The following is a 27,718-nucleotide window of genomic DNA, read 5'->3' as shown; positions in this document are numbered from 1 at the left end:
GCTCTTCTTTTATCTGCATCATTTTCCCTTGGGAAAAAACTATCTAACCATTTTAAAATATTATTGCTTGTCTGTGGTTAACCTATGAACGTCCTGACATTGGAATGCTTTTCTAATTATGGGCAAATGTTTGCAGCTATGGTTATATATATATGAATAGAACAGGGTGCCATGTGAACTCTTCTCCTCTGACCAGTCAGCGTCTTGGCACGGATTGTGTGCTGGTCCTTTTATTAGGAAGTGTTGTGTCTGCATTGGCGCATATGACACCATGGCTGTATTCACAATGGGTGAAACTTGAGCAGCCGAGATTTTATTTTGCTGGGAGCCAGTATGGAATAGTTTCTGTTTACAGTTAAGTGGCTGAGGGCTTCGCTGCCAGATAATTGACTTTGATAAAGCATGTATCACCTGGGAGAGAAGGGGAAATGGGCAGGATGAAAGCTTCCATACAAATGAGTCATCTAGGGAGTTATTTGGGAGATTCTTATTTCCCGGTTTCCTAAGAGTGAACACAACTGCGACTTGTGACTAAATTGTTTCAGTATTGTTCTAGACTTTTAATGGTAAAACATTTTATGAATCCATTTGCTGGATAATGCCTCATAACGGGGGTAACTACAATGAGCTCTTCTGAGGAACGTTTTACAAGTTGTAACATTTCTGGGTTTTTCTAGAATGGACTGTTATGACGGATTTACCGTAATCACAAATGTCAATAGTGAAATCAGAAAGGCGGTGCAATTTTGTGTATAGGTATAGGTCTCTGGTTTCAGGAAAGAGTATGTCTCCCTTTCAGTCATCTTACATTGAAAACTGTGGGACATACAGAAATGTACAAGAAAGCACATGAATTTGTGAGTGCGGATAGAGATTATATATATATATATATATATATATATATATATATATATATATATATATATATATATATATATATATATATATATATATATATATATATCTCAAAAAAAGGAAAGCAGCACAAAAAACTGAATAAAATAGTGGACTTTATTGCCTGAACGGCTGCTGCTTTCCTTTTTTTGATTATATCGTTGGAGGCCCTTGGATTGCTGGTTGGGAGAGCTTTGCATGACATTTGAGGTATTTTTTGGATGCTGTTCCAATTTTTATATATCGTTAACGATATCGTTGCAACGTCATGCTTTTGGTGACATAGCAACGATCCCGCTAATGATCTCGTTATGTGTGACAGCGACCAACGATCAGGCCCCTGCTGGGAGATCGTTGGTCGATGGGAATGATCAGGACCATTTTTTGGTCGCTGATCTCCCGCTGGATCTGCGAGTGTGACGCCGATCCAGCGATGTGTTCACTTGTAACCAGGGTAAATATCGGGTTACTAAGCGCAGGGCCGCGCTTAGTAACCCGATATTTACCCTGGTTACTATTGTAAAAGTAAAAAAAAAAAAAACAGTACATACTCACATTCTGATGTCTGTCACGTCCCCCGACGTCCACAGGGTTAAAACTGCTTTCGGCAGGAGCGCTGCTAATATGCACGCGCTGCTAATATGCACGCGCTGCTGCCGAGAGCTTCCCTGCACTGAATGTGTCAGCACCGGCCGTAAAGCAAAGCACAGCGGTGACGTCACCGCTGTTACTGCCGGCGCTGACACATTCCGTGCAGGGAAGCTCTCGGCAGCAGCGCGTGCATATTAGCAGCGCTCCTGCCGAAAGCAGTTTTAACCCTGTGGATGCCGGGGGACGTGACAGACATCAGAATGTGAGTATGTAGTGTTTTGTGGTTTTTTTTTTTTTTTTTTTTTTTTACTTTTACAATGGTAACCAGGGTAAATATCGGGTTACTAAGCGCGGCCCTGCAATTAGTAACCCGATGTTTACCCTGGTTACCCGGGTGCTGCAGGGGGACTTCGGCATCGTTGAAGACAGTTTCAACGATGCCGAAGTCGTTCCCCTGATCGTTGGTCGCTGGAGAGAGCTGTCTGTGTGACAGCTCCCCAGCGACCACACAACGACTTACCAACGATCACGGCCAGGTCGTATCGCTGGTCGTGATCGTTGGTAAGTCGTTTAGTGTAAAGGTACCTTAAGACACCGGATCGCAGATACAAACTTATCATTTTACTTAACATCCTATGAATTATGTGCCTGTATAGATGGCTTTAGAGGCTTGATTCTACGGGCAGATTCCTTTTGGCATTCATTACAGGCATAAAATAAAAATGTGGTAATCAACAATCTCGATATAGAACAATGAATTGGAGGGGGGTTTATTCCCCCATCACTTTTGGAACTATAAGGACATCTGCCTACATAATGAGATGTTGTGCAAATGTGTGATAACTTTTAGGCCCACAGGCGAGATTTGATCAGCTCACACATAAGGGTTTGCTCATCTCGAGGCATGTTTACGGTGGCTCAGTGTTGCTTTGCGGTGCTGGGGTCCTGGGTTCCAATCTCCCAAAGAACAACATCTGCAAGGAGTTTGTATGTTCTCCCCCTGTGTGCATGGATTTCCTCCCGCACTTCAATGACCTATTGATACGGAATTTAGATTGTGAGCCCCAATGGGGACCGTAGTGATGTCTGTGAAGTGCTGCGGAATGGTGCTGTATAAGTAAACTAATAATATATTTGGCCAGTGATCATTCACCTGACAGTCATGTGCTATACATGAAAACACCACCACGGAAGTCAATGATTTGCTACAATGGTCATGTGTCCTCACTTTAGGTACCAGCAGTACTTCACAGGCAACTAAAGGATTAAAGGAGTAAGTCATTGTAGTTTTCCCCCCCTTCTTTTACAATATATCCTAACTCGGGGTCAGTTTTGTATATTTGGGATCATCCCCCATCATAAATTAAGTTTATTAGCAAAATTGACAGTGATATTTTGGAATAATCCAATCAAATAACAATTTACGTAGCTCAACACAACTAATATATCAAATGGTTTCTCCAAATACAATATGAAATGCCACTTCTCTTAAATTTTTGGACCACTCTTGACAGCCCAAGAATATTAGTGAAGAGGTCATTCCCTTGAACAAACAAGGAAAATGGTGCAATAAGATACAAAGGCATTGAGTGTTCCTAGAGATACAGTTGGAAGTATAGTTTGCAAGTTCAAAGTTAGAGGAACACTGGCCACACTACCAGAATATGACAGACTAGATGGTGGCCCGATTCTATCGCATCGGGTATTCTAGAATATGCATGTCCACGTATTATATTGCCCAGTCACGTAGTATAATGCTCCATGCACTTATGGCCCCATAGATGCCCCATATAATGCTCCATGCACTTATGGCCCCATAGATGCCCCATATAATGCTCCATGCACTTATGGCCCCATAGATGCCCCATATAATGCTCCATGCACTTATGGCCCCATAGATGCCCCATATAATGCTCCATGCAGTTGTTTATGGCCCCATATAATGCTCCATGCAGTTGTTTATGGCCCCATATAATGCTCCATGCAGTTGTTTATGGCCCCATAAGATGCCCCATATAATGCTCCATGCAGTTTTTTATGGCCCCATAAGATGCCCCATATACTGCTCCATGCAGTTATGGCCCCATAGATGCCCCATATAATGCTCCATGCAGTTATGGCCCCATAGTTGCTCCATATAATGCTCCATACAGTTGTTTATGGCCCCATATAATGCTCCATGCAGTTGTTTATGGCCCCATAAGATGCCCCATATAATGCTCCATGCAGTTTTTTATGGCCCCATAAGATGCCCCATATACTGCTCCATGCAGTTATGGCCCCATAGATGCCCCATATAATGCTCCATGCAGTTGTTTATGGCCCCATAGATGCTCCATACAGCATTGTACCAGATGTAATGCTGCTGCAATAAAAAATAAAAAAAAAATCACATACTCGCCTCTCGTCGCTGCTCCTCAGCGTCCCGTCTCTCCGCACTGACTGTTCAGGCAGAGGGCGGCGCGCACACTAGTACGTCATCGCGCCCTCTGACCTGCACAGTCAGTGCAAGAGGACGGGAAGATGGAGCGGCGCCCGGCGGATGGAACGCGGACAGGTGAATATGAAATACTCACCTGCTCCTGACGCTGTCCCTGCCTGTCCCATGGTACCGCAGCTTCTTCGCGCAGGGCCTGTGGTGACGTCGTGGTCACATGACCGTGACGTCATGGCAGGTCCTGCTCGCGCAGGGCCTGTGATGACGTCGCGGTCACATGACCGTGACGTCATGGCAGGTCCTTGTCGCACACCAAACTTAGCACCGGAACATGCCGCTTGCATGGACCGGTCACCGGAGCGTCGGAAAGGCGGCAGAAGGTGAGTATATAATTATTTGTTGTTTTTTATTTTTTTTATTTTTTTTCACATTACATGTTTTTATTATTGACGCTGCCTAGGCAGCCTCAATAGTAAAAACTTGGTCACACAGGGTTAATAGCGGCGGTAACGGAGTGAGTTACCCGCGGCATAATGCGGTCCGTTACCGCTGGCATTAACCCTGTGTGAGCCGTGACTGCGGGGAGTATGGAGCGGGCACCGGGCAGTGACTGCAGGGGAGTAAGGAGGGACTAATCGGACTGTGGCCATCGCTGATTGGTCGCGGCAGCCATGACAGGCAGCTGGCGAGACCAATCAGCGAATGAATAACCGTGACGGAAGTTGCTGACAGACAGAAGGACAGACAGAAAGATGGAAGTACCCCTTAGACAATTATATATAAATAGATGAAACGGTTAATAGTATCCACCAGATTATTGGAGGTAGTCACAAAATCTTCAAATTACTTCAAAACACCTGCCACAAGATTTAGTGGCCGCAGGCATTGAGCTTTCAGTGTGCACAGTAAGGAGCAAACCAAACACAGAAGGTCTCCATGTCTGGACTCTTAAGACATACTCCTTTACTGACCTAAAAACACAAAAAAGTAGACTTTAATATGCTCAAAACCTTATGAATAAGGCTGGTTTCACACTTGCGTTTTGATCTGCAGCGTTTTAACGCTAAAAAACGCATGCGTTTTTTTTCTATACTTAACATTAAAAACGCATGTGTTTTTTAGCATGCGTTTTGACGCGTTTTCGGCAACGCATGCGTTTTTTGACGCATGCATTTAGTTGCAGAAATGCAGCGTGTAATTTCTAGCGGCATTTTTTTGCCGCAAAAAACCGCATGCGTTTATTCGCGGCAAAAAAATGTATTGCTGTCTATGTAAACGCATGTGTTTTTAAGCACATGCGTTTGCTTGCGTTAAAAACGCATGCGTTTTTATAGAAAAACACAAGAAAACACAAGAAAACCCTAGGGTTACTAGGGATCCTAACTCTAGGGATCCTAACCCTAACCCTTAGGGTTAGGGTTAGGATCCTAACCCTTAGGGTTAGGGTTAGGATCCCTAGGGTTAGGGTTAGGATCCCTAGTGTTACTAGGGATCCTAACCCTAACCCTAACCCTAGCTATTTCTGTTTATAGTGGGTTTTCTAGTTGATTTTGATGATTGGCAGCTGTCACATACTTCTCAGCATGCGTTTAAAAAACGCAAACGCAGAAAAAAATGCATGTAAACGTGGCAAAACGCTGCGTTTTTTCTGCATGCAAAAATGCATGCGTCTAAAAAACGCAGCGTTTGCACGCATTTACATGCGTTTTTTCACCACATGCGGTTTTTTTTTTTAAACGCTGCAGATCAAAACGCAAGTGTGAAACCAGCCTAAGTCCAGAAGTTGTGAGGAGCAATTACAGTAAATAACACTAACTTTGCAGACCTATGGATGAGCGGTATGTCTTAAGGAGGAAAACTGAAGCATTACCCTAGAAAGAACATCCTGGTAGTGACTCGGTATTGCTAGTTTTTATGCTTCCTCTGGCCGTGCAGCATACGGAAGGCCAGATGGAAAACATGAAATGTCTTCTATGATGAAGCTGAAGCTGTCATTAGACCTTTTAACTGGACATTGATCTCAAGCATAACTATTTAGTTGACCAAGGATTGGCTTCAGAAGAAGTCCTGGGAGATTCTGCAGTGACAGTCACCTGGCATGAACATGATAAAAAATATTTTGTGGAATTTGAATAAGGTCGTTGAAGGACGCAAACCCAAGGAAATTGGTGGAGGGCAATAACCATAAAAATGGATTATGAAAGCTGTCCTATTATTTATGATCCATAGATTTGCATTGGTGAGTTTGATCTGACACTCAAATCAATATTGGACAACTCTGTGCTTTTTGTTGGGACCACCAAGTCCAAGGAAAAAATCAGACATGAACTACCCCAGAAATTTTTCTTCATATCACAGTCCTCCATGTTATTTCTTAGGGCGTTTTTCTGCGATCATAGGTATGAGTGATATAAATAATAAACAAAATATCTGTGAAAAACATCGAACACTACAAGAAAGACTGATGTATGAACAAGCCTTCACATTGTTCTTGTTTTTATAATGACAAAAAGCATAAAGTATGTTCATTTTCCTAACAAATCTTATTTGGAAGGGGTTGACGGGTGGGTTCAATCGTTTTGATTGCATCAGTATAAGCTCTGAAAACACCTTTCTCACAGGAATAACTGCTTTGTACATGTAATAACTCCACAGTTGACTCACTATAGGTTTGCTGTAGCATTTATCGATTTTTCTGCTGTGTGCACACTATATCTAGATACTAGTTACATTCTTCAGGCAAAGTTCAGATGAGTATATGGAAAATTGTAAATTTTTCATCTGCATGGTGTTCCTGATACACATTTTTAACATCTCTGACACCAAATGCCTTGCACAATTCAAACCCAAAGTATCTACCTGATGCCAAATGGATTCTCAATATGACATACTTTTTTTTGTTTTATCACACCTGTTGAATTCAGTGGGTGTTTAATCCGATAAATGGATAACATTAGTTCACGTTGCATTTTTTTTTTTTTCCTTTTACACATGGTGCGTGTTGAGAGCCATTCACGCTAGCTAGACAATTGATCAACATTGGTCCATGTGCATTCAGCCTTAGGATTATTACCTTAGTTAATGTGCATTATACCAGCAGCAGGCAGGATTTTGTTCTTAATGTTCCTATAATATGGCACGCCTAGAACAAATTGTACATATAAACCACCCACTTGCTTTGGGATGTACAGAAGATCTATTGTTGAGGCATTCTGCTTAATGAAGCCTGACCTAGTTAGTATGGACGCAGTAAAGGTTCATCTCTATGCATTTATAGACTTTAATTTGGGAATGTTGTGGCAGTAGTCGTGGAGATAATGGTATACCCGTGGCCACATTGGTAATGCACCAGTACCTGAAAACTGAAAGCGATGCCAACCAGTCATCACAGTAAAGTAAATACTTTGATCTTGTCAGGTCCGTGTAGTTATATAGTTTATATACTGATCAGTTCAGTAAAACCGCTTTCTGATCAAGTAAATAACATTGGTCATATCTTGACACTGGCACCATTGGGCTCTGTTCACAGTTCTGTATAGTACTTCTGCTCATCTGCTCTAAACCGAAAAGACAAACTGAATTGGCATCTTGTGCATCCATGTGTCAAACTGAAGAAAAATTTCTGCCTGTGGGACTTTTTTTTTTCCCACTGTTCTAAAAAATAATCAACTAATGGAAAGGAGACTGGATCCATATAAATCAATGGGACCCCTCTGCTTCTGTTCAACACAGGCATGCATAATTCCTCTTGTCTGTTCTAAATGGAACAGACAGAAATAAAAGAGACTAGTGAAAAGAGCTTGTCAGTCCCTGAAAATGAAACAAGAAAAATTGGCAGTAGTAAGGATCTGCGAGACTTTGGCAGGTGCCTACATGTGATGGCTAAATGACTGGATCCGATTATCTCCAAAATAGAAGATCTTCTGGGGTGTTCCCAGTATGCAGTTATTAGTAATTACCAAAAGTGGTGCAAGGAAAAACCGTGTAATGGCGATAGGGCGATGGGCTCATAAAGAGGTAAGGCTAACCTGTCTGGGCCTATCACACCGACTTTGTGCTCTAGCACAACTTGCTTAATACTATGATTGATTGGGCTAAATCATGTTGACCATTGTCCAACTTTGAAAGCTCATACAATGGGAACATGGGCTTCAGAACTGGACCATTGAGCAATGGAAAAACAAATCCCATAATTCTATTTGTTTTTTTACCTAATTTGGATGTATGCTTGCTCATGAGTCAATTACTATTAAAAAAGTTGACACCAAAATGCACTATAGGATTGAGGCAGTGTGATGCTCTGGGTCACGTTCTGCTGTGTAACCTTGGGTCCTGGTATTCTTGTGGATGTAGATGTTATATTGACACACACCGCCTACTTAGATCTAGTTACAGACCAGGTGCACCCCTTCATAGCCACAGTATTCTAACTGGCAGTGACCTCTTACAGCAGGGTGGACTCTTCCTAACTACAAAAATCATTCAGGAATGGTTGCATAGAGGTCTTCTGGAGTCTGCACCTTGACTAGGGTTGTTTTGAATGTGCAAGGGAACTTACACATTTTTAGACAGCATGATTTGAGGTAGGTGGTAAGTTGGGAGCTAACTGCGGATATAGGTGAGGTTCATTCCCCTTAGCTGTGCTAAAAGAAGCCAAGAAATCTCTCTAGCATCAGAATAATTACTTTCCAGTAGTCTATTAGCAGGGCATTTTCTAAAGGCATAATAGTGGGTACACTGATACACATATCTATGAGAAGACAATAGCATTATAGATGGAAAATGGTAGGTAGGGTTCGGTAAACAGGTTTTCCATAGAAGCCCAAGAGCTTTAGGTTATTTCAGTGTGTACTTCTGTGTAATCACAAATGTTAACCTCCCAGCATATCATAAAACGCTTATTGAGCTTGACTAGTGTATTGTCCTATGTTTTGGGAAAGTACATGGCTCCTCAATGGCCAGCAAGGCTGCTTCTCGTTTTATGTGACTACTAGCAATAGTGCGGCCCCTCTACAGACATGCACCTATGCCTCGATGCACAAGCAGAAAAAAGCTTATTGTTTCTACCAGCATCTCCTGGCTCGGTATGGGCAAGACAGTTCTCAGAAGATTAGTATAGCTGATCCTGTAATCTCTCCCATCTCTGGTTTTAATGCTGGTCTAGTGATTTCTATTGTATGGGTGGATGAGGGCTGGACACAGGGCCTGAAAGAGGGCTTTCTTTTCAAACCTGCAAGCATGTTTTGCAGCTACAAGATAACGCCGGTTTTCTTTTGGCTTTAAATAAAGCAGGAAAGTACTGTATGTAGTTGTCCCAAAGTCTTTTAGCTGCTTCATGGGTGAAGAAAGGATATCATGTGCTGGATCCATGTGCACACATACGGTATATGCCTATCAGTAAACGATCTGTTTCTGAAATTGGCACTTCACTTAGTGTGACAAGTGGCTGGGTTACACAGGGTGGCTTTGTCAGGGACTTATTGGAATAAATAGCATCACTGTAAAAATGAAGGGTTCTATTAACAGGATATTCACAGATCTCAATTCTTGAAGTTTTGTAGAAGTCTGGGAGAGAAAACAAAAGTATCCCCCCATCACCGGCTGGGGAACAGCTGAGGGCTCTTGGAATTGGCTGGTCCTCCTCCCCAAATGTCTTGTGTGATGTTTCCAGAGACACTCGTAAACGATTTCTTTGTTTGTTTTTTTTTCCCCTTTAGAAAAAAAAATAATGGGGATGGCACACAACATCCCTATAGTACTGTTAGATTGGGACATCAGGCTGAGCTTTGTGGCCATATTATAAGCACAGACATGCACCCATATGCCACTTTTGTGAAATTTCCTTCTAAATGGTGCTTCTGCCTAAGCAACTGGATGAGTGTGACAGGAATACAATAGTCCAGGAATCTGTCATTTGTGAAACCTCTCGTCACCATTCAGAGAGTCTGAAACAATAGAACAATGTCCCACAGAACATAAAAAAAAAAAAATGGAATCTAAGTAAAGATAGACCAGTGCATTACAAACACTGTTACTCTTTCTATACTCCCCTCTTATCTCCCCTTCTCACAATCGCATACAAGATTTCCCCGCACATCACCCCGACTCTGGAACTCTCTACCCCACCAAATGACTCTCGCCTACCATCGAAACCTTCAAAAAGAACCGGAAGACCCACCTCTTCCGACAAGCCTACAACCTGCAGTAACCACTCATCGACTAAACCGCTGCACGACCTGTGTAAATTTGGTGTGCCATCTAAATAACTCAACACACAGCCATTAATGTCTAAACCACTGTCAACAAGTGCGTACATGAATAAGTCAAAATGCCAGTTTGTGCCCAATTAGCCATTTTCCCTTCCTGGTGTCATGTGACTCATTAGTGTTACAAGGTCTCAGCTGTGCACAGGGATTAGGTGTGTAAAATGTGGTGTTATCGCTCTCTCATACTGGTCACTGGAAATTCAACATGGCACTTTATGGCAAAGAACACTCTGAGGATCTGAAAAAAAGAATTGTTGCTCTACGTAAAGATGGCCTACGCTATACAAAGATTGCCAACATCTGAAACAGAGCTGCAGCATGGTGGCTAAGACCATAGAATTGTTTAGCAAGACAGGTTCCACTCAGAACTGGCTTCGTCATGGTCAATTAAAGAAGTTGTGTGCACATGCTCAGCGTTCTATCCAGAGATTGTCTTTTCAAAATGGACGTATGAGTTCTGCCAGCATTGCTGCAGAGGCTAAAGGGGTGAGGGTAAGCAGTTCTGTGCTCAGACCATGCTCCGTAGGCTGCATCAAATTGGTCTGCATGACTGTCAGCCCAGAAGAAAGCATCTTCTAAAGATGATACTCAAGAAAGCCTCAAGTTTGCTGAAGACAAGCAGACTAAGGACATGGATTACTGAAAACCATGTACTGTGGTCTGATGAGACCAAGATTAACTTATTTAGTTCATACGGTGTCAAGCGTGTGTGGTGGCAACAAGGTGAGGAGTGCAAAGACAAGTGTGTCTTGCCTTCAGTCAAGCATGGTGGTGGGAGTGTCATGGTTTGGAGCTGCATGACTGCTGCTAGCTGTGGAGATCTACAGTTGATTGAGGGAACCAGGAATGCCAACATGTACTGGGACATAATGAAGCAGAGCAAAATCCCTTCCCTTACAAAACTGGGCCGCAGGCAGTATTCCAACATAACGACCCCATATACACCTCCAAGACAACTACTGCCTTGCTAAAGAAACTGAGGGTAAAAGTGCTGGATTAGACAAGCCAAGCATGTCTTCAGACCTATTGAGCATCTGTGGGGCATTCTCAAACGAAGGTGGAGTAGCGCAAGGTCTCTAACATTCACCAGCTCCGTGATGTCGTCATGGAGGAGAGGAAGAGGATTCCGTTGGCAACCTGTGTAGCTCTAGTGAACTCCATGCCCATGAGAGTTAAGTTAATAGTGGCCATACAAAATATTGACACTTTGGGCACAGTTTGGCCATTTTTACTTAATTTTGTTGCCAGTGGTTTAGACATTAATGGCTGTGTGGTGAATTTGAGGGCACATCAAATTTACAGTGTTATACAAGCTGTACACTAACTAACTACTTTACATTGTATCAAAGTGTCATATCTTTAGTGTTGTCCCATGAAAAGATATAACACAATATTTACACAAATGTGAGAGGCGCATTCACTTTTGTGATATATTTCTCACATATCATTCCTATAACCTCATACTGTGCTCAGCAGTGAAAGCAATCACAATGGGAAACCCTGGCTGTATATTACCCCTCAAATAAATAAGCCATCATCAATACATGCATAGCAGTGTGAATGAAGGACATATTTCAAGCTGTGAAACTGTATGTGTCGTACTAAATAAACCTACCAGCCTTTGTATGAACACTAGTATATTGTAGATTTACCAAGAAATGAGGAGTGTCTTATTCAAACAGCTTCTTTTGCTTCCTGATTAATCCTCCTATTCGTTTAACAAGTGTAAGTACCTAATGCGCCATGTGAGCTCTGAGCATGATTGTATGGGTATCCTTGTGTACTTCTTTTTCATCCACACTTCAGTAAATGTATAACTAGGTTTGGATCTGTTCACATTATATTTATGTAGCTAACAATCACAGAAAAAAGACGGAGCGGCACTGTCCCTGTCACAGAGGTATTTATAAGACTGCTATTACGGTGTCTTTGTGTGCAGCTGTGGACTGTCCAGCCATGGAATCCAGACCTTGGGTGCACCTCTGAAGTAAAACATTCATCGATACGATCCTTATGCAAGAAAAAATGAGGGCACTCACCAGTCTTCACTAGATTCAATCCTTTATTAGTCACATACCCAGAAAAAATTAATGGCCGGGAACGAAGGAGCCGAAGCTCGTGTGAGCAGGGGAGAATACCGACGACGGCCGTTTCGCGCTGTGCTTGCGCTTCTACGGGTCAATGTGTAAGGGTACTATGGCGGAAATATAGTGCCGGCCATGACACCTCCCCCTCCACCAAGACCCTCCCACAACTTTTAAAATACTTACTAAAAAAGCACATTAAAATACAGTCTCATGTTGCAAACACATCTGCATATAACAAATCATGGCTGATGTTAAGATAATCTACCGCATTCTCAAAGAAATGATGCATCAATAATAACACATTGTACCACATAAATATTCCACAATACCCATCCAATCCATTTGCAATTATTTCTACTTATCCTCTGCGTACAACGCTATTCTTGTTACAGGAAAATTGACATGTCCACTCTGTCATTAAAACCCAAGGGTCCCGGCGCATTACTGCGCATAATCCATCTCGCCTCACATCTCAGGAGCAAGTTGTTCAAATCGCCCCCTCCGGACGGCAAGTTTACCTTCTCAAGGCAGGAAATGAGAAGGTAAGCTTGCCGTCCGGAGGGGGCGATTTGAACAACTTGCTCCTGAGATGTGAGGCGAGATGGATTATGCGCAGTAATGCGCCGGGACCCTTGGGTTTTAATGACAGAGTGGACATGTCAATTTTCCTGTAACAAGAATAGCGTTGTACGCAGAGGATAAGTAGAAATAATTGCAAATGGATTGGATGGGTATTGTGGAATATTTATGTGGTACAATGTGTTATTATTGATGCATCATTTATTTGAGAATGCGGTAGATTATCTTAACATCAGCCATGATTTGTTATATGCAGATGTGTTTGCAACATGAGACTGTATTTTAATGTGCTTTTATAGTAAGTGTATTTTAAAAGTTGTGGGAGGGTCTTGGTGGAGGGGGAGGTGTCATGGCCGGCACTATATTTCCGCCATAGTACCCTTACACATTGACCCGTAGAAGCGCAAGCACAGCGCGAAATGGCCGTCGTCGGTATTCTCCCCTGCTCACACGAGCTTTGGCTCCTTCGTTCCCGGCCATGAATTTTATCTGGATATGTGACTAATAAAGGATTGAATCTAGTGAAGACTGGTGAGTGCCCTCATTTTTTCTTGCATAAGGATCATATTTATGTAGCTGTTATATGCGTACACAGTGTGATAGAGAGACAAGTGTACATATGTATATATGGCTCAAAGAAAATAAAGGATCGCTAAAATACTACATCCTAGGTATCACTTAATGAAATTTTTCAGTTGCAAATCTTTATTAATTACATAGTGGAATGCATTAAGAACAATAAAACCTAAAAATGATCAATGTGAATAAAAATGAATATCCCATGGAGGTCTGAATTTGGAATGATACTTAAACTCAAATTACAGGCTGATCCAACTTCAGTGGAAATGCCTCAAGACAAGGAAATGATGCTCAGTAGTGTGTGTGGCCTTCACATGCTTGTGTGACCTCCCTACAGCATCTGGGCATGGTCCTGATGTGGTGGATATTCTCCTGAGGGATCTCCTCTCAGATCTGGATTAAAAGCATCAGTCAACTCATGGACAGTCTGTGGGGCAGTATGGCTTTGATGGATAGAATGAGACATAATGTTATAGATGTGCTCGATTGGATTCAGGTCTGGGGAAATGCCTTCATCATGCAGTAGCTGCAGACACCCTTCAGCCACATGAGGCCTAGCATTGTCATGTATCAGAAGGAACGCAGGGCCCAGTACATCTGCATATGGCTCACAATGAGTCTGAGGATCTCAATCCGGTACATAATGGTAGTCAGGGTACCTCTGGCTACCACATGGAGGGTTGTACGGCCCTCCAAAGAAATGCCTCCCCACAGCCACAGAGGGTTGTTTCTCTCCTATGGCCACTTCCACGTCTCCTGGTGTACTGGCCTGTCTCCTGGTATCTTCTTCATGCTCTAGACACTGTGCTGACACACAGCTACCCTTTTTGACGCCGCTCACATTGATGTGCCATCCTGGATGAGCTGCACTACTGTAGCAACTTCTGTGGATTGTACAGTAGACACCGCCTCATGCTACTGTATTTCTAGGGGTGAGAGAAATGACAAAATAAAAAGTGGCCAAAACAGCATGATGAGAACAGAAATAGTTTGTGGTTATCACCTGCAGAACCCCTCCTTTATAGGGGTTGTCTTGCTAATTACCTATAGCTTATACTTGTTGTTTGCTCCATTTACACAACAGAAATTGATTCGTAATCGGTGTTGCTTCATAACTGGAAAAGTTGATTTCACAGAAGTGTGATTTGACTTGGCCCTACAATGTGTTGCTTAAGTGTTCCATTAATTTTTTAGATGTGTATGTATATGTTTACATGTACACTGGATACATGTAGCTTAGATGTTGGGAGCTTTCCTAGTGTATATGCCAAATGTTCATCACAAACATTCTGATCACCATTAAATTGGTCCCAATATAAGAGCTGTATACCCAATGGGAATAAGTAAAATCTGATCATGTCACCGGAGTTCTGTAAGCCAGATATCTTGTACAGACTGTATTGTACACGTCTTCATGGTCTGATCCAAGTTGTCTCTGTGTGACAGAAGGTAAAAAGTTTCAGTATAGAGAGAAGTGTACAAAATGCATATATTTTCTGTTTCTTGGATCAGGGGTACAGTAAACCTGCCAGCATAGCTGAATGTAATGAGAATGGAGATCTAGATCCTTGGTGGCAGATGCTAAACTGGCTTGGTGGGCATGTTTAGTGGCGTTTTGTTTCTTGGAAAGCCAACGTGCACATAAGGAAGGCTGGAGAGCCTCCTGTGGTGTGAATTAATTATTGTTCTGCTAGGAACGCACGGAATTCGCTCTGTGACTCTCTTGAAGACTAGCCATTGTGTCTATGACAATTGAGGTAAAACCAACACATTCCAGCCACAAGCAGGACTGACCCAAGCTTCCACATTAATGTTTGGATTCCTGGTTTATTAATTAAACAAAACCATATCAGTAAAGGAATGTGCGATAAGAGTCTGGGTGCTGGGAACTCCTTACAGGTGCATTAACCCATTATGCTTTTTTCCAAATCTTTGAATGGTTGCAATTTGCAAAACCTAATAATGAGATTAAAAATACCCATTCCACCCCATTGCTGAAGCTTTTTCAGTTACTACTTTTGCATTGCATTCAGATAAAATACTAAGTCTATGGGATCCTTAATAGCGATGAGCGAACGTGCTCGGATAAGGTGTTATGCAAGCATTCTCGTGTGCTTACCGATGTCTTCGGTGTGCTTGAAAAATGTCCCAGTCCCTGCGTTTGCATGTCTTACGGCTGTTAGACTGCCACAATACATGCAGGAATTGCCTTGCAGCCTCAGGGACTCGAACATATTTTTTGAGCATGCCAGAGTCACTCGGCACACGAGCATGCTTCGATAACACCTTATCCGAGCATGTTCGCTCATCACTAATACTTAATGGGGTTTTCCCATAAACCAAGCTAATTTTAAAGTTGATTTTAATCAATATATCTTAGAATAATAATAATTGCCACAATTGGATGTGGTAAAAAAAACTGTTTCTGTGCTGAGATAATGTTATAAATGTGCCCCTGCTGTGTACTGTGTAATGGCTGTGTCTGACCGTACAGGAACATGGTCTGATCTTACATCTCTGGGCAGGGGTGAGGCAAAATAGTATACAGACAGGACAGCATGGGATCACAGGTGATTCTTTTTGTGAGCTAAAACATTTCCCTGCCTGTTTGTAAATAATTCTCTTTGAGATACTTTTTTTTTTTTTTGTTTAAATCCCGTGCTGTAATGTCTGTATCCTTTTTTTTTTTTTTTTTTTTTTTTTTCTTCCTCCCCTGCCCAGGAGCTGTGGTATGATCAGACCATGTCCCTGCACGGTCAGACACGGCCATTACGCAGTACACAGCAGGGGCACATTTATAAGATTATCTCAGCACAGGAACATTTTATTTAACAAATCCAATTGTGGAAATTATGATTCCAAGATTTATTGATTATAAAGAACTTTGTTTGCAGGACAACCCCTGTGACGATTTAATCGAACATTATTTTGGTATACGTCCCATTATGCACCACTTTCTTTCATTTTTTGGAAGTTAGTTGGTGATCACATATGGTTCTCATTTGCAAAAAAAAGTTTTTCTAGTATGGATCTCCTGCTGAAAATGTATTTATTTTTTTCTTGTATAGATGTTTTCAGTTTAAAAGATTATTTTTCCCACTATCTCGCTTTTCTGTGGGTGGTCACTTCTTCTACATACTTTTGTATGTGGATCATAGAACTAATTTAGGGTAAAAGCAAATTGGTTGATTTGTGAGTATTTTTCATCTTTCCCTATCCTCCTCCTTTTTCTCCAGCAGGATTTGAACATTCTGTATGTAACTGGGTGTCTGTTTAAGAACGTGTTCACTTTTCTGCATGAAATTCTGTGGGCGGCCTTCAGCTGTCACTGACTAAATGTCTCCTTCCGTCCTCCATAATCTTGTAGTAACATTTCATCTAATTCCCATAACCTTCTATATGATTACTTCTTGTGTGTAGGATAATGAAGACTAAACTGTGGTAGATGGCTCATACTCTTACTCCCCCAATGCACCACAGTTACTTGAGGACAGCTGCCCAAAAGTCACATTTTACCAGCACGTTAGAGGGAAGCAGTTTACCCTCTCCATCTTTGAACTGTATGAGGATTGGAGCTCTCAATCGTTGTCTTTCTGCCTTCCTAGACATCTATTGCATGAGTGGGTTTTACAGATTGGGGCTCCAGTATACTAGGATTGCAGCTTGTGAACAATTTGAGCTTGTAAGATAAGAAACCATCTCTGATAGAGATCCTGGCCAATGTAGGAGAGAAAAGAGATCCTGGCCAATGTAGGAGAGAAAAAAAACAATCAGGTGCACATATGACTAAAAACTGACTGGTGGGTTAACAGTTTATAACAATGTTTTACTTCATAATGAGTTAAAGGGAACCTGTCACCCCCAAAATCGATGATGAGGTAAGCCCACCAGCATCAGGGGCTTATCTACAGCATTCTGTAATGCTGTAGATAAGCCACCGATGTTGCTTGAAAGAGGAGAAAGAGGTTAGATTGTACTCACCCAGGGGCGGTCCCCCTGCGGTCCGGGTCCGATGGGCATCTTAGGTCCGGTACAGCGCCTCCTATCTACATTCCATGACGTCCTCTTCTGGTCTTCACGCCGCGGCTCCGATGCAGGCGTACTTTGTCTGCCCTATTGAGGGCAGAGCAAAGTACTGCAGTGCGCAGGCGCTGGGCCTCTCTGACAGTACTTTGCTCTGCCCTCAACAGGGCAGACAAAGTACGCATGCGCTGGAGCCGAGGCGTAAAGACCAGAAGGACGTCATGGAATGAAGATGGGAGGCGCTGTACCGGACCTGAGACGCCCATCGGAGCAGGACCGCCCAGGTGAGTATAATCAACCTCCTTTTCTCCTCTTTCAGGTAACATCGGCAGCTTATCTACAGCATTACAGAATGCTGTAGATAAGCCCCTGATGACGGTGAGCTTACCTCACCATCGATTTTAGGGGTTGACCGGTTCCCTTTAAAAACTTAGTAAATAGTAAAAGTCCCTGTGCCTTTAAAATGTTGCCACCTACACAAAGTAATTTAATGTAATATACGATTGCGAACAATTCTAATGGTATCCATACTGTAAAGTGTCAATCAGCTGCACAGTGCTGAAAAGGCCTTTTAGCAGAGTTTTAGGATTTTTGGCTGTCTGAATTTCCCAGTTTTACATTGTAGTGAATGAGATTTTAAAGTAAACACTTAAAGGGGTTGTGGCAAGATGGGCATTAATCAACTTCCGACAACCAGAATATACAAGGTCCATTTCACCCAACCACTGTAGCACATCTTCTCAAAAAGTTGCAGAGTGAAGGGTTATTTTTATCATATATGGTGATGGCTTATCATTGTCATCACTTTGGTGGCTTCCAACATCTAGGACCCCCATTAGTTCTGAGAATGAAGGGGCTGGCTTTAGCGCTGTGCCCCTTTAGGGTATGTGCACACATTGCAGATTTTGCTGCGGATCCGCAGCGGATTCCCAGCAGTTTTCCATGAGTTTACAGTACCATGTAAACCTATGGAAAACAAAATCCGCAGAGAACATGCTGCGGAAAAAACTGCGCGGAAACGTAGCATTGTTTATTCCGCAGCATGTTAATTCTTTGTGCAGATTCCGCAGCGGTTTACACCTGCTCCATAATAGGAATCCGCAGGTGGAACCCCCCCCCCCCCCCCAAAATCGCTGTAATTCCACAGGAAATCCGCAGTGTAATCAGTTCGGAAAAATCTGCAGAGTAATCCGCAGCGTGTGCTCATACCGTTACTGTTCACTGTTTGAATGCTGCTCTTTCTTCAAGAGTTGGGTGGCCAGAACTGCATCTGTGCAGGAAAAAACTGATAGTGAAGTAAATTTCTCGCATTCTGTGTCTCAATGCAGAATCTGACTATTCAGTCTCTTATAGTGGAGAAGATCTGGTGCTATGAAATGACATGACCTATATATGATCCTCCTCTCTGTGAACCATCTGAGCAGCTCATTAATAACCTTTTCTGTATCTTGGATCCAAATTCCATAATCTGAAAAGTGCTCTGCTCAGGATTGAGGTTCCCTGTGTTAGGAGAAGGCCTTCATTGTATCACTAAAAGCGAGTTGAGTTTGTTTCTCAGAGGTTTGCCTAGTGTGTATACAGCTCCAGCACATTCAGTTGTGGGAAGTTTTAGGCTCTGTTCAGATTGGCTGCTTGTTGATGAAAATAAGCTTTATATTTCATTCACTAAATAAACGGGATCTTGAAAATGGAAGTATATGTTAAGTCTTTGTCATACGGTGATTAAAGTTTATTTATCACAGACTGGGCCACCCCCTTAATATAACTCCTAATGATGAAAGGGAAGTCACCGGTAGAACACATGTGGATCTCGGAGAGCACTGGGAAGAGAACACGTGTAATCTCTATTTAGCAGCGTTATGGTAATGCTGGACATCCTATTATCATACTTAGCGCTAATGAAGGTACACATAATATTTATATCCTAATTTGTTTTGTTGGCAAGGTAGGACGTCATTATGTAACAGTACTGTTCAGCAGTGCTTCATTATGTGTCTAAAAGAGCTGTAATTCTACAGTGTTTAATCTGTTAGTTAAAGAAGACCTGTCTGAAGATCAAAAGTGGGGAGTTTTTTTTCTTCTTTTTATTCCTACTGCTCCCCTGATTTATTTTTTGTTTTGTTTTCTTTAATCCTCCACACAGTTGCAGAGATATGGACCTTTTTATTAAGTGACAATTTGTATAGTCTTTACTAAGGCGGAGGTGCTTACAGGTTATAATGCAGAGTAGCCTAAACACACTCCCCAAGAGAATCACGTAATGCTGTCCCCTTGGTAAAGACCACAAAAATTGGCTCTAAACAAAAAGGCCCCTTATATATGCAACTTGGTGGTGGATTTAAAAAAAAAAAAAAAACAAAAAAAAAAACCCTTGAATACTCAGCATTGCAGTGGGAATATAACACGATCAACAACTGTCCTCTTTAAATCTGGCATACTGATTACTGTAGATCTCTTGTACAAATGATCTGATGAACGTGATCAGCCATATTTTAGCTGATCAAAAATATTTGTCTAGCTTTAGGATGTCACCTAACAGGAGTTCAGACCAATCTTACTTTCTTTTTTTCTCAAAACTCAAGGGTTTCAAGTTCAGTTGCTGGATCTGTAGAGGCTGGCAGATCTGTGGGAGTTAAATGGCGATCAGTCCTAATGTTGTTCTATTTTAGCTCAGAAGAGTATTTGTATGAAATAGCATGCAAATTCCACAACTTGATCCTTCCATGATAAGTACATCATATTAAGTGACCGGTGGCATTACAATTACTGCTATATATAGAAATGACAAGTGCTTCAAACTTCTGGCTAACAAAGTACATTTCTTTTTACAGAATCGTCAAGACATTTGCTAATTCTCCATGGCAGCTGCACAAACATTCAGCCTGTCCTGCGACTCTAGGAACCATCATCTCCGATCTTTCAATTCCGACGTTTCTTACAGGTGCAACATGGGTAGTGTGAGCAGCCTGATAGAGAAACATGACTTCTCACCAGATGACATTAACTTGGACTTCAAGCCTCTCTCAGATTCACACAGTCCTGGAAATATATTCAAGAAAGGTCTAAATCAACGAGAACTGCTTAACTATTTGAGTATCACAAAGAAAGATGGTAAAAGTGGCAAGAAGCTATCCTCGGGGTTGGTATTCCGAAGAGAGCGCAGCGTGGATGGAGGGGAGAATGACTATCCAGTTCTATACCACAAAGATCGCCGAGGGACAGACTTTAGCAAAAGCTCGCTTCCAGAAAGGGGACGTTTTGAAAAGGTCATTACCTTCTATTTCATACAGGCTAATTTCTGTATTTCACATTAAATTGTCAATTCTTCTAAATTTACACTGCTGTTGCTTTAGGTATATTTGTAACATAAACTGCTTTAACACATCCATCCACTCTGATGGATAACTGCTGACTGGCTCTTCTGCTCTTAATCTTGTTCTTTTTAGAACTGCAGAAGTGATATTTGGCACCTTCAAATTTTGATCCAGTGTCTGCCAGCCAGTGCTGTATATGCTGTTTCTACTTCTTATTAGTATCTTATTAAAGTGTTTATTTAAAGTTCCACTGTCTTGTGATATGGCAAAATGACCAAGCAACCTTAAATTGTACCATTAGATAAAATGAAGTTGGGCAATATGTCACCATTTCCAGGTATTTTATATGCACATTGCCTCTTCAGAGAGAGAGAGGACTTAAACTCTATATAGCGCAAGTCACAATCATCCCTTTAACAAGTCTTGCAATATGACTTGGGATAAAAGCCAAATCAGTATCTCAATTTGCAGACATGGTGTTTCGGGCTATTGGCCCTCGTCAGTTCATCGTTTGAGATCTGATTTGGCTAGGTGAGCGGCTCTGGCATATGGTCTAAGGCTGTGTGCACACGTAGCATATTTTTCGCGTTTTTTTCGCTGTTTTTCGCTATAAAAACGCTATAAAACCGCGAAAAAAACGCTTACATTAAGCATCCTATGTAATAGAATGCATTCCGCATTTTTTGTGCACATGCTGCATTTTTTTCCTGAGCGGAATCGCATTCCAGAAAAAAACGCAGCATGTTCATTAAAATTGCGGAATCGCGGCGATTCTGCACCCATAGGAGTGCATTGATCTGCTTCCTTCCCGCACAGGGCTGTGCACACCATGCGGGAAGCAAGCAGATCATGTGCGGTTGGTACCCAGGGTGGAGGAGAGGAGACTCTCCTCCACGGACTGAGCACCATATAATTGGTAAAAAATAAAGAATTAAAATAAAAAATAGTCCTATACTCACCCTCTGATGGCCCCCGAAGTGTTCCCGCCTCTCCGGTGCATGATCTCTCTTCCGTTCCTATAGATGATGTGGTTCAGGACCTGTGATGACGTCACTGTCTTGTGATTGGTCGCGTGACCGCTCATGTGACTCACGCGACCAATCACAAGACAGTGACGTCATCGCAGGCCCTTCACTGCACTCCAGCTATAGGAACGGACGCCGCTGAGGTCTGCAGGTGAGTATAACCATGTTTTTTATTTTTTTTATTATTTTTAAACATTCGATCTTTTACTATAGATGCTGCATAAGCTGCATCTATAGTAAAAAGTTGGTCACACTTGTCAAACGCTATGTTTGACAAGTGTGACCAACCTGTCAGTCAGTTTTCCAAGCGATGCTACAGATCGCTTGGAAAACTCTAGCATTCTGCAAGCTAATTATGCTTGCAAAATGCTAGTTTTCTGCGGGTATATGCATGCTAATTCTGCATGCGATATACCCGCGGCAGGAGGCGCAGAATTGCCGCGGAAACTTCCGCGGCAATTCTGCAACGTGTGAACTTAGCCTTAGGGGTAAGGTTTCTCCTTGTGGAGAGTGACATACCAGCTCTGGCTTGTCAAGGTAAGGAGGCTTATTCGCTGTGCAATGCTCCTGTGGGAAATTTTGTATGCATTTCCGGATAGCACTTTTTTTTTTATTCTGTTTTTATTTTCTGATGCTAGCTTTTTTGACACTTTTTGTACATGATCATGGGGTGGCTATAATGAATTCATTCTATATGCAAAAAGATTAATTTGGTTTGGCCACCACCATAATCATGGACACAACATAGTATAAAAAAATCTATTTTCCAAAAATGAAGCTAGGGCATTATAATGGGTAGGACATCTTTATATATTCGTACAATGTGGCAGTCATTATAATTGTCATAAAAACTATAATCTGAAGTTCATATATTTCTTTTTTAGTCTCGCTTTGGGCAATCTGCGCTAAAGCCATCAAATACTAAGAACTTTGTGTCCATGCAGAGTTTATGTTCCTCAGGTGGACAGAAGTTATCTAAAAGCAATGGCAGCCTGAACACATTAGGGAGTCTGAACAGTCCTCCTCGCCGTGGGCCACTGAAGTCAAACAACATTCATCATATAAACCAGCAGGAAAGTGAAAATGAAGAGAATGAGAGCTTGTCCGATTCCAGGCAAAATTCCATCAACAGCTTCAACACTTATAGTCCAGAGTTTAGTGTAGCACGTTGTCAGATCAGTGCTTCTACTGGACATATTAATCATATTGGAGGGTCATTAGACAGAGCATCCAGAGGGGTTCGAGACGTGGTATCTGGAGACAAGAAGCCACTATCCTGCAAGAGTATGGCAACTTTGAGTCGTCTACAGTGTTCTGGGGAACCTCCTCCTCCATATGAGTACTCTCAGTCTGTAGAAGATGTAGCCCGTCAGCTGGAAGAAAGGCTAAATGAAAAGGGTCTGGAGCTAAGACAGCTGAGAAGGAGTACAAGTGACAAAGATGATCCTTTTACTCAGGTGAGTCTGAGGGCTGCATAAGGAGGAACTATTCAGAATGGTTAATTTGATTAATATTGTGTAGCCTATGTACTGCATGTTCACTAGTCATCCAGTGTCAAACAGTACATGTAAGTGCAGTGCATAATTTTGCCAGTTTTAAGAGGTGACCACGTTAATCTGAGGTGACCACGTTAATCTGAGGTGACCACGTTAATCTGAGGTGAGCACATTAATCTGAGGAATAGCTTGAGTTTTCATTTGGCCAATCTTTCCATTAAACTGCTGCCATTGATGAGTAACATCTTCACGCTTCAATCTTGGCTATAGCTGAGTTTTTCTGTTAGTTTATTTTATGCAGGTTTGTGTTTAGTAAATGTATGTATATACAAGCAATATTTTAATACCATTACAATGTCTATTTATCTACCCACATTGCAGGTATTTGAAGACAAGCGTCGTCTTTGGATGGAAGAACTTGATGAATTAAAACAGATGTACATAGCCAAGCTCCAGCAGATCTCTCAGCAGGCACTGCGTAGCCAACGAGCCTTACAGTTGCAACTTTATAAAGTTCAGCAGGAGAAAAAGCGTCTTCACGAGGAACTGAACTCTGTGAAGACTGAGTGTGAGCAACTAAGACAAAAACAGCCGGCTCAGACTGAAAACCTTATTCCAAAACTTGAAGAGTCAAAATGGGAGGTAGGAGAATTCGCTGTGATGTATTATTGTAATCTTATTTTTTCTATTATTATTATTTTCATTATTTTTTTTCTTGACTTGAATATATATATTTTTTTGCATAATGTGGCCATAAACGTTAAAAAAAACTTCTGCCAAACTTGTTGATTTCAACCAGATTGGCCAACTAATGTGTATTAGGCTAAGTTCACACGTTGCGTTTTTTTTCAGCATTTTTTAGTACCAGCAAATACTAAGATTTCAGAAATCTCATGCACACAGCTTTTTTTTTTTGTCCTCAGGATTTTGTGCAATAGCTTGGTTTTTACCAAATGAATCATGTAACTTTGGTAAACAAACGGCACTGGTAGAAGTTGTCCCCTTGGCCACTACGGTTTGCTGATGGCAGCCTAGACTGCCTCTCCTTTAGTTTACTGAGTAACTGAAAGGCAGTGATTTCATAAATATTTTGGGCAGTAAATTCTAGTCCAGAGAGAATAGTGTTAAATCTCAATGATGCTTGGCTGTATTCACATTGTGTACACAATTAGAGTAAAGGTTTAGATTTTAATCACTTCTTAGGGAAGTACTGAATCATTATTGGTGCAATTGTGTCCTTTGTGGCAGGGCTGTGGAGTTGGTATAAAATGGACAGACTCCAAAAATATATAATAAATTGGGTTCGGTAGTTCAGTGCAGGATGTGCTGTAAATTTTTATTAAGCATTTGGGAAAGTTATGAAATGTCCTATAAATGTTTGTTCTGTTCCTGATCTAATGATCTCTGCTTTTAGTGGAGATGAATCTGTGCTCCACTTTATGTACATGCTCAGTAGTGACCAGTGCTGTGGAGTCTAAAGGTACCTTCACACTGAACAACTTCACAACGATAAAGATAGCGATCCGTGCCGTTGCAGCGTCCTGGATAGCGATATCGTTGTGTTTGACACGCAGCAGCGATCAGGATCCTGCTGTGATATCGTTGGTCGGAGCTAGAAGTCCAGCACCTTATTTAGTCGCTGGATCACCCGCTGACATCGCTGGATCAGTGTGTGTGACACCGATCCAGCGATGTCTTCACTGGTAACCAGGGTAAACATCGGGTTACTAAGCGCAGGGCCGCGCTTAGTAACCCGATATTTACCCTGGTTACCATTGTAAATGTAAAAAAAACCCAAACAGTACATACTCACCTTCTGATGTCTGTCGCGTCCTCCGGCGTCCGCTTCCCTGCACTGTGTCAGCGCCGGCCGGCCGTAAAGCAGAGCACAGCGGTGACGTCACCGCTCTGCTTTAGGGCCGGCGCTTACACAGTGCAGGGAAGCGGACGCCGGAGGATGCGACAGACACCGGAATGTAAGTATGTAGTGTTTGTCTTTTTTTTTTACATTTACACTGGTAACCAGGGTAAACATCGGGTTACTAAGCGCGGCCCTGCGCTTAGTAACCCGATGTTTACCCTGGTTACCTGGGGACTTCGGCATCGTTGGTCGCTGGAGAGCGGTCTGTGTGACAGCTCTCCAGCGACCACACAACGACGAAACAGCGACGCTGCAGCGATCAGCATCGTTGTCTATATCGCTGCAGCGTCGCTTAATGTGACGGTACCTTAAGTCGGGAGTCAGGAAAATTGAGGAGTCGGAGGTTTGGCTTAACGACTGCAAAACCCTGCTTTGTGGTGTGGTGCAAAGTCTAGTTCTATTAAGCTAAGCTCCTGTTGCATCATCCTGAGCCTGTTAAAAGTGATAAGGATCATAGTGTCAACTTCCACAGATATTGTGATATCATTGGTGCCACTAGTGCTTTAGTTTCAACTACTGCCAAAAGTTGGATAACATCCAGGAAGACCGAAAATTGTATAAATGTGTCCTTTAGTCCATAATTTCTCAATCATTTTCTATGTGCATCATAAGCCAGAACATAATGATGCCTGGGCCTGACCATAGGTTATAGTCCATTCCAAAATGTTTAACACCATTTCTGAAATTTGACATGCATGTATGTCATAATCGGGAAGGATTTCCTGCAATATGACATACAGGTACAGTACAGACCAAAAGTGTGGACACACCTTCTCATTTAAAGATTTTTCTGTATTTTCATGACTATGAAAATTGTACATTCACACTGAAGGCATCAAAACTATGAATTAACTTTAACATGTGGAATTATATACTTAACAAAAAAGTGTGAAACAACTGAAATTATGTCTTATATTCTAGGTTCTTCAAAGTAGCCACCTTTTGCTTTGATGACTGCTTTGCACACTCTTGGCATTCTCTTGATGAGTTTCAAGAGGTAGTCACCGGGAATGGTTTTCACTTCACAGGTGTTCCCTGTCAGGTTTAATAAGTGGGATTTCTTGCCTTATAAATGGGGTTGGGACCATCAGTTGTGTTGAGCAGAAGTCTGGTGGATACACAGCTGATAATCCTACTGAATAGACTGTTAGAATTTGTATTATGGCAAGAAAACAGCAGCTAAATAAAGAAAAACGAGTGGCTTTCATTACTTTAAGAAATGAAGGTCAGTCAGTCTGAAAATTTGGGAAAACTTTGAAAGTGTCCCCAAGGGCAGTGGCAAAAACCATCAAGCGCTACAAAGAAACTGGCTCAAATGAGGACCGCCCCAGGAAAGGAAGACCAAGATTCACCTCTGCTTCTGAGGATAAGTTCATCCGAGTCACCAGCCTCAGAAATCGCAGGTTAACATCAGCTCAGATTAGAGACCAGGTCAATGCCACAGAGTTCTAGCAGCAGACACATCTCTACAACAAGAGGAGACTTTGTGCAGCAGGCCTTCATGGTAAAATAGCTGCTAGGAAACCACTGCTAAGGACAGGCAACACGCAGAAGAGACTTGTTTGGGCTAAAGAACACAAGGAATGGACATTAGACCAGTGGAAATCTATGCTTTGGTCTGATGAGTCCAAATTTGAGATGTTTGGTTCCAACCACCGTGTCTTTGTGCGACGCAGAAAAGGTGAACGGATAGACTCTACATACCTGGTTCCCACCGTGAAGCATGGAGGATGAGGTGTGGGGTGCTTTGCTGGTGACACTGTTGGGGATTTATTCAAAATTGAAGGCTACAACAGCATCTTGCAGCGGCATGCTATTCCATCCGGTTTGCATTTAGTTGGACCATCATATATTTTTCAACAGGACAATGACCCCAAACACACCTCCAGGCTGTGTAAGGGCTATTTGACCAAGAAGGAGAGTGATGGGGTGCCACGCCAGATGACCTGGCCTCCACAGTCACCAGACCTGAACCCAATCGAGATGGTTTGGGGTGAGCTGGACCGCAGAGTGAAGGCAAAAGGGCCAACAAGTGCAAAGCATCTCTGGGAACACCTTCAAGATTGTTGGAAGACCATTCCCAGTGACTACCTCTTGAAGCTCATCAAGAGAATGCCAAGAGTGTGCAAAGCAGTCATCAAAGCAAAAGGTGGCTACTTTGAACAACCTAGAATATAAGACATAATTTCAGATGTTTCACACTTTTTTAAGTATATAATTCCACATGGGTTAATTCATAGTTTTGATGCCTTCAGTGTGAATGTACAATTCTCATAGTCATGAAAATACAGAAAAATCTTTAAATGAGAAGGCGTGTCCAAACTTTTGGTCTGTACTGTATGTCATGGTGATCATATGACAGGAGCAGAGCCCACACAATCACCGCCAGGAGCTTGGCTTAACTGACAATGAAGCTTGTATAACATCTCGATGGTTGTGAGACCATGGGGGATCCCCATTTCAACCAATTGGCTTGCACAACACGATCACAAGGAGCTGATGGTTG

General features: G+C 42.1%; 1 protein-coding gene across 2 annotated transcripts in view; it reads left to right on the top strand.

The window, feature by feature from the left end:
• N4BP3 (NEDD4 binding protein 3) overlaps positions 1 to 27,718 on the top strand; it is a 60,468-nt gene that overhangs the window by 24,428 nt on the left and 8,322 nt on the right. The window contains exons 1-4 of one of the 2 annotated variants that reach the window (XM_077265678.1): positions 19,199 to 19,360; positions 20,288 to 20,722; positions 22,680 to 23,252; positions 23,673 to 23,933. In XM_077265678.1, the coding sequence (XP_077121793.1) occupies positions 20,315 to 20,722; positions 22,680 to 23,252; positions 23,673 to 23,933 (1,242 nt within the window). In that variant the 5' untranslated portion in view covers positions 19,199 to 19,360; positions 20,288 to 20,314. Of the gene's footprint in view, positions 1 to 19,198; positions 19,361 to 20,287; positions 20,723 to 22,679; positions 23,253 to 23,672; positions 23,934 to 27,718 lie in introns of those variants that run through there. The other variant, XM_077265677.1, reaches the window with a different exon arrangement.

The sequence above is a fragment of the Ranitomeya variabilis genome, chromosome 5 (genome assembly GCF_051348905.1).
Source record: "Ranitomeya variabilis isolate aRanVar5 chromosome 5, aRanVar5.hap1, whole genome shotgun sequence".
In the NCBI taxonomy this organism is placed as follows: domain Eukaryota; kingdom Metazoa; phylum Chordata; class Amphibia; order Anura; family Dendrobatidae; genus Ranitomeya; species Ranitomeya variabilis.
The sequence above is the reverse complement of the archived record's forward strand: the minus strand, read 5'-3'. Positions and strand labels throughout refer to the sequence as shown.